Below are 7,249 nucleotides of genomic sequence, written 5' to 3'. Positions count from 1 at the left end.
CATTTGTGATCTCCAACAAATAGTGGGAAAAGTAATAACCACAGATGCGTGGTCTTTCTTTCACCATGAGTGTAAAATAATTTTCTCCATAGTCTCGGCATCAGTTAATTTACCACTTGATGATTAAAAAGAGGATTTGGATCCTTTGCGGTCTGGGTTGAGCCGCCCTCATGCTTCGTTCAATTTTCAGGTCGCCACATCAGATTCTATGTCAATCCAAGGTTGATAGATGAGCTCAATTCAAAATTCAAAATTCAAAATTGGCACTCAAAATTTAAAATGGTTGAAATTCGTCTACCAATCATTGGATTAGCATGAAATCTGATGTGGTGGCCTCGGAGTTGGGCATAGCACGACGCTAAACCCCAGGTCACGGAGGATCCAAATCCTTAAAAGATGTCCAAATGTGCACGTGTAGCGATACCTCCCAAGTGAGGACATTTTTCTTCCAATAGTGTAATCCATTTCGCATCGCACATTCGCACCAGCCCACCTGAATTTTGTAGCCCACGGCCGCCCATTCTTCACTGTTAGAGGGTTCTACGAAATTTAGAGACAGTCGACAAACTATCAAGGAGTTCCATTTGGAGGGATTGAGAGATGAACGCTAAGAAACTACTTGGGACCTCTCACCTCTATCTTATCCCACCAATAATCCCAAACCCATGCCATTGGGCCCACAGATTCATTACCTTCCAATCGAAAGGACCCTCAATTTTAGCAACCAAAACCAGTCTCATCATCTCTTACTGTGAACGAAGGTTGCTTAATGAAGCACGCCAATTGTTCGATGATATTCCTGAAAGGGATGTTGTTGCTTGGACAGCCATGATTACAGGCTACACATCATGCGGCCGTCACCACCAAGCATGGATGCTATTCCGCGACATGAAAAAGGAAGAAAGTGTCGAGCCCAATGCGTTTACTATCTCCAGTGTCCTAAAGGCGTGCAAAGGCTTGGAGTCGTGTTCTTGTGGGTCAATGGTTCATGGTTTGGCAATAAAGTATGGCCTGGGTGAATCTCTGTATGTTGAGAACACGCTTATGGACATGTATGGTACGTGTAGTGTTAGCATTGATGAGGCATGCATGGTTTTCCACCAGATGCATATGAAGAATGAGGTTTCATGGACGACAATGATTTCTGCTTACACACACAAAGGGGATGGTTTCAGTGGACTTCAAGTTTTCCGGCGTATGTTGCAGGTGACATTTGATCTTGAGTTCTTCTTTTGAGCTAAAATGATTGCTCCTTTTGAGTAGGATGCCCAGACCTGATCATCAAAGAGACCTGCCAATTCTGGTTATGGTTTGGGTGAAATGTTGGGCTCCGGTTGGGTCCCTAAGTGTCCTGTCTACCAGACTAGAGATGGTAAGTGGTCTGGTTCATGGCAGTTGCACAATATGGAAAGACACTTTTGATATTCTTCAACCCTCCCAACCTATCCTGCAAACATAGTTAGGAAATTTGGGTATTGAAGACCCATTCTGTAAGTGTGCTTAGATCCTCTGGAATGTTCTTCACATGGGGTACCCTTGCACATCCCACATTCGTAGGAAGAAAAAATCATCCAAATGAGCTTTGAGGAATAACACTTTACAGGTAGACAGGTAGGTATTATATCAAAGCACATTTTAAATGTCTTTTGCTTTCCTCTGACTGGACATTTGTACTTATCTCCTATTCTCCTCTTCGCCTCATCCAGAGATCCCAGCTTTTAGCTAGCAATTCTTAGTGGAGGAATTCTGGATACACTTAATTGCATTGGAACCTACTGTCCATGGTACCCAAGTTCCCAAGGTTTGAATTGGACCCTAGACCAAGGCAATCGCTTTGCCTCATGCTTATGTAGAAGGCCTATCCATCCAGGCCCGTTTGGCACAATCCACAGTCATGGATAAGTTCACCTCATAGCAAGGCTTCTATTATATATTTTTGGTTTCTTCCTTTTAGAAGTTCTCATTTTTTGCTTGCTTTCTTGTGAAAGTTAGGGAAGATTAGTCATGCAAGAGCTTCAAGGAAACCCAAGTTCTAACCTTGTTTTCACTTACGGACGCTCTATATGTGTCAAAACAATCTGCTAACTAATTTGGACATCACGTGGTACCCACTTTTGCATATGTGTTTTATTTATCCTGCTAGTTAAATTCTAAACTGAAGTTCAAATCAAAGAAAGACACTGCTAATTTAAACAAAGCAGTGAAACTGGTTTAGGAACTGTCTGGTCTTAATGTAAAATTCCTGAACACCTACATTAGTCTTAAATCATTAGGGTGCTAACATTCTTTCCCTTGTTTTTTGTTTTTGGGTGTGCTCCTATTGTTGTAGTAATCTTAAAAACTATATCAGATGGAAAGTCGATTTAACATGATCAGGCACAGCAGCAATGTGACTTTGCAGTGGGATATTTTTGTATTAGAAATGGAGGCCACAATAAAATGGTATCACTTGTGAGTCTTACTCACAAACCCTCCATTTATCAATTTTAAATGTTTTTGAACATGACTCTGAAGTGGCCAATGTAGATGGATTTTAATCCTTGTGTGGGCTTTTGGAGAGTAACAGCCAGAAAAGTGGATGGATTAGTATAATTGTGGAATCTTTCTAAGCATCTCTGAACCCTACGCTACTCAACTTACTTGATCCTGGTCCCAACTATTTGAGGACAGCTATGGATAGTTTCCACCATTCCGGCTTATTTAAGGCCGTATTTGTAATTGATTAAGAGGGCGGGCCTTGGTGCAACGGTAAGGTTGCTTCCTTGTGACCAAGTGGTCACGGGTTTGAGTCTTGAAGCAGCCTCTCTGCGAAAGCAGGGGTAAGGCTGCGTACATTATTTCCCTCCCCAGACTCCAGTGGCGGGAACCCTTTTTCTATTTGTAATTGATTAACAAGTAATTATGTCGTTATTCAAGGTTAGTTAGCAACACACTCTGGACTCCCATTAGAAGCTCATATATATGTGGAAGATCTAATGGGGCCCAAATTTCTGAACAGTTAGACCCAAGGTCCCCTACTCATAAAATTTCATCCCAAACAGTGTTTGCCAAGTGGAAAAATAGAGGTTTGAAAATTCAGGATTATGTGAGAGTGCATGGTAGCAGTCAGAGTACCATTGGCGTGCATGGACATACATGGGGGTGCATGCCAATTGACAAGAGGGTATTTAATTGAATTAGGCTCTAAAATTTAACACATGGCTAATCCAGACCATGTACTATCCATCCAACGTTCAAAATTACCAAATTTTCATTCAGCCTGCCAGCCTGGCACAGTGAGGATGTGCTACTTTCGTAAGCTTGTCAGAGTGGACCACAGAAATGAGTTATATTTATTATATATAAATTTCTTGTTCTTTCATTGCTTTGAATCGTGGTGCAGTAAGTTAAGGTGACCGTGTGTTACATTAATAAAGCCTCGGGTTGTCATCCCCCAGGCCTGGATTGTATCCCGAGCTCAACCCTAATGCAAGTACAATTCCAAAACAGAGATTCTAGATGTTTGCAGAACAGGATCACCAAAAACAGATAATATAACAGATTAGGGAGAAATCTGATAACTCAGAAGAGAGGGTTCAGATTAACCTAATGCCCTGGTCGTGTGCCCTTTATCAACAGAATAAGTTGGTAAAATAGCACACAGTTTAGTGGCAGGATAAGCATGTGTGGGCAAGTCCTAGTGCTACTGGGAATGCTAAGTAGCAGAGAACTAGCCAGTTACTCAACTCAACAGAATGTAACAGAATTTCAGAGAACTAGTATTCAGTAAGTAGAATGTAAAATTTGAAACAAGACAGCAGATTTCAGGTAGTTGTTTAAGTAGAATGTAACTAGAAAAGTAGAAAACAGGGGTGCTGCTGGTTTTGGAAAAGAGTAGAAAACTAATCTAAAGTGGAGCTAATAAGAACTATAAGATAGACGATATAGAATAGGGTAGGAATCCACCTAACCAGTGAAGAGAATCTACTCTTCCACTAAGAAATCCACCTTACTACTACTGAAAATCCATTCAAGCACACCATGAATCCACACAGCCAAATCTTGAAGAAAACTTCAAACATTTACTCATAAATTCGTGGTTGAGGCCATAGGCAGCTACACTATGTATAGATTTGATAAACTGACTTTCTAATTCTAACTGATTTGGAATTCAAGACTACTACTTAGAATAGTAAAATCAGGCTTGTATTTGACACTCCTAATAATTCTAGGGACCTAACTTAACTAACTTTTAATAAAAAGCACTCAAATAACCCCCCACAAATTTGGACTTGGCTAATCCTACTTGAATAATCTCGTAGTCCTAGCTCCTACCCTTAACCTAAGTCCATTACAGTGGTTAATTACAACAAAAACCCCTTAGACCAAAGGCCCAATACACATGTAACCCGACCCAAGGCTTATTTCCACTAAAATAAGCCTACCTCTGTAATTTACGTGCATCAACCCCCCCCCCCCCCCCCAAAAAAAAAAAAGATCCAGAATTTTCTTAAGAAAAAAAAAAAAAAAAGGGAACTCTTTCGCTCATGAATATGCCAATCATTTCTTGATTTTCACTGCAACAGGAGGGAGCAGAACTGAACCCATACAACTGTTCAATTGCAATTAGAGCTTGTGCTGCAACAGGATCCTACAGTTTTGGCAAGCAGATTTGTGCTCTTGCGATTAAATATGGATTGGAGTCCAATCTACCAATCGGAAATGCCATTGTAGACATGTATTGCAGGTGCCACAGTTTATCTGAAGCAAATCAACACTTTCTCGGAATGTTTCAGAAAGATTTGACTACATGGAATACCCTGATTGCTGGGTTTGAGAGATCTGGATCAATTGGATCCCTCTACATTTTTTCCCAGATGGTGTCACAAGGTCTCAGTCCCAATTGCTTCACATTTACTAGCCTTGCAGCTACCTGTGCCAATATGACAGTTTTGAGTTCTGGACAACAGGTTCATGGGGGTATTATTCGAAGAGGGTTTGAAAGTAATTTGCCATTGGCTAATGCCCTTCTGGACATGTATGCCAAGTGTGGACATATAGCTGATTCATACAAGATTTTTAATGAGATGCCTCATAGAGATGTGGTCACTTGGACTTCGATGATGATTGGATATGGGACACATGGATATGGAAAAGAGGCAATCGGACTGTTTGATCAAATGGTAGGTTCAGGTATCAGACCTGATGCAATTGTGTTCATGGGAGTTCTCAGTGCTTGTAGTCATGCAGGGCTTGTCTGTGAAGGGTTGAAATATTTTAATTCAATGGTCACTGGTTATGGGATTACTCCAAACCAGGAGATTTATGGGTGTGTTGTAGATCTGTTAGGACGTGCAGGCAAAGTCAAGGAGGCTTATGAATTGATAGAGAATATGCCATTCAAGCCTGATGAATCAGTTTGGGGTGCACTCCTTGGGGCCTGCAAAGCATATGGAGATTCAAATTTGGGAAGATTGGCTGCTCAGAAGTTATTGGATTTGAGGCCTAGTTGCATTGAAACTTACGTCATACTTTCTAATATTTATGCTGCCGATAGTAAGTGGGGGGAATTTGCGAAAACAAGGAAATTGATTAGAAGGATGGGGAATAGGAAAGAGGCAGGGAGGAGTTGGATTGAAGTTGGAAGTAAATTCTATAGTTTTGTGGTTGGTGAGAAGGTGGGTGTCCATATTGAGTTGGTTTATGGAGCACTGGAAATGCTTGTTCAACACATGAAAGAAGCAGGATATGTTCCTGATTCAGATTGCCTACTATATGATTTGGAAGATGGGACTTGAGCGAAAAACCAAATTTTTATTAAGCAACTGGGGAAGATCATTTTTGCAAATCCTGAGCTATCCAAGCAAACCATTAGATTTCTCACAAGAAGCTTGAAGTGCATATTATTTATATAAAAAAAAAAAAACACGAAAGACAAAGTACAATTGGAAAGGGCCAACAGTTAATTATGAAGAAGAGGAAGCCAAGTGAAGACGTAAGAGAAAGAAGGAAGTCCATGGACCAGGAAAGACCTTGGTATGGATGCATGTACGTAATGTTTGTTTTGCATTAAATTAAATTTATATTGTTATGAGATTATGATTGATAAGTGCTACTTCCTCATCTTAGCTTTATTCATTTATTTATTTGAAGATTGACTTTGTTACAACAAATTAGGAAAAACACTGCTGGGTTAATAATATTTCCACAATAACGAAGACATGGTTGTCAATGCTGTAAAGTTTGCTGGCAGAAAGCCATCTTTCATTTGTTTGGAAGTGCTATTTCATAGACTAAATTTTTTCTTCTGCCCCCATTTATTGTCAAAGAAATCTGGCAGTCATATTGCATAAATTTGCCATGAATCACTTACTTGAATGTCCATGATTTTATTGAGCTGACATGAAACAGATTTTTTCCCTTTCCTTTTTCCTGTGAAATAAACAATCCTCTTTTCTATTTTGTAATTCCAAGTATAGATAGTCCTTCTGTCCATCCTCTCTTGTTTGTCTTTTGTTTTTTCTTTGGTTCAAAACAGAAGCAGTGACATTTCATGTTTATTCCGTTCCTGTTATCCTTTTATTAGTGTTATTTGAATGCTTTATTCAATTTCAGAAGTGATTTACTTCCTTCTTTTATTTATTTATTTATTATTATTATTATTATTATTTTAAGATAGATAGGCCCAAAGAGAGTTGAAATCATAACCTCTCAATTGTGAGGTGTTAATCCTTTGCCAACTGAGCTACCCCTTGGGGTTACTTTTTATATTTCAATCCTTTCTTAAGAAGGAAATTTTTCTGTTCCTTCTTCTGATGCTTTATTTTTATTTTGTTTATTTATTTTTAGTGTGCTGACTCTTGAGTATCTTTGTGTTGCATACAGCATGAGTGCAGGACACAATTTCCGATGGCTATAATGTAGTCTGGACAAATTTTAAACGACCAATCTTAATCCTGGCAATCATCCCATGGTTGCATGAGACTCACAGATACTCGCTATATAAATTTCAATCGCTGAACTTGAAGTTCTTACGCTCAAGAAAGATGGTAAGCATGTTATCAGTGGCTTGATATAAAAAAGTACCTTCGATTTCTCAACTTGATAAATAGCTATAATAATTTAACATGGGGAGCACAGAATTATGGAATGGTACTATGAAGAGCTTTCAGGACATTACCACGAGTACTAGAGTGAAGATGTGGATTCGAGTCTGGAAAGTGGCCATTTGGTTAAGACCGTTTCCAATCCAACCCTTACAGCCAGCCCT

The 7,249-nt window shown here is 39.5% G+C and overlaps 1 protein-coding gene across 1 annotated transcript; it reads left to right on the top strand.

The window, feature by feature from the left end:
• Positions 1–521: 521 nt before the first annotated feature.
• LOC122660958 (putative pentatricopeptide repeat-containing protein At1g56570) lies at positions 522–5,922 on the top strand. Its single transcript, XM_043856222.1, has 2 exons — positions 522–1,206; positions 4,566–5,922. Exons 1-2 carry the CDS (start codon positions 601–603, stop codon positions 5,775–5,777), a joined length of 1,818 nt encoding a protein of 605 aa, XP_043712157.1. The 5' UTR covers positions 522–600; the 3' UTR covers positions 5,778–5,922.
• The last annotated feature ends 1,327 nt before the right edge of the window (positions 5,923–7,249 follow it).

This window comes from Telopea speciosissima, chromosome 5 (genome assembly GCF_018873765.1).
Source record: "Telopea speciosissima isolate NSW1024214 ecotype Mountain lineage chromosome 5, Tspe_v1, whole genome shotgun sequence".
Lineage (NCBI taxonomy): Eukaryota > Viridiplantae > Streptophyta > Magnoliopsida > Proteales > Proteaceae > Telopea > Telopea speciosissima.
The sequence above is the reverse complement of the archived record's forward strand: the minus strand, read 5'-3'. Positions and strand labels throughout refer to the sequence as shown.

Coding starts and splice junctions, on each gene's coding strand:
- LOC122660958 (XM_043856222.1), top strand. CDS start 601: ATGAACGCTAAGAAACTACTTGGGACCTCTCACCTCTATCTTATCCCA. Junction 1,207..4,565: donor TTTTCCGGCGTATGTTGCAG/GTGACATTTGAT, acceptor TCACTGCAACAG/GAGGGAGCAGAACTGAACCC.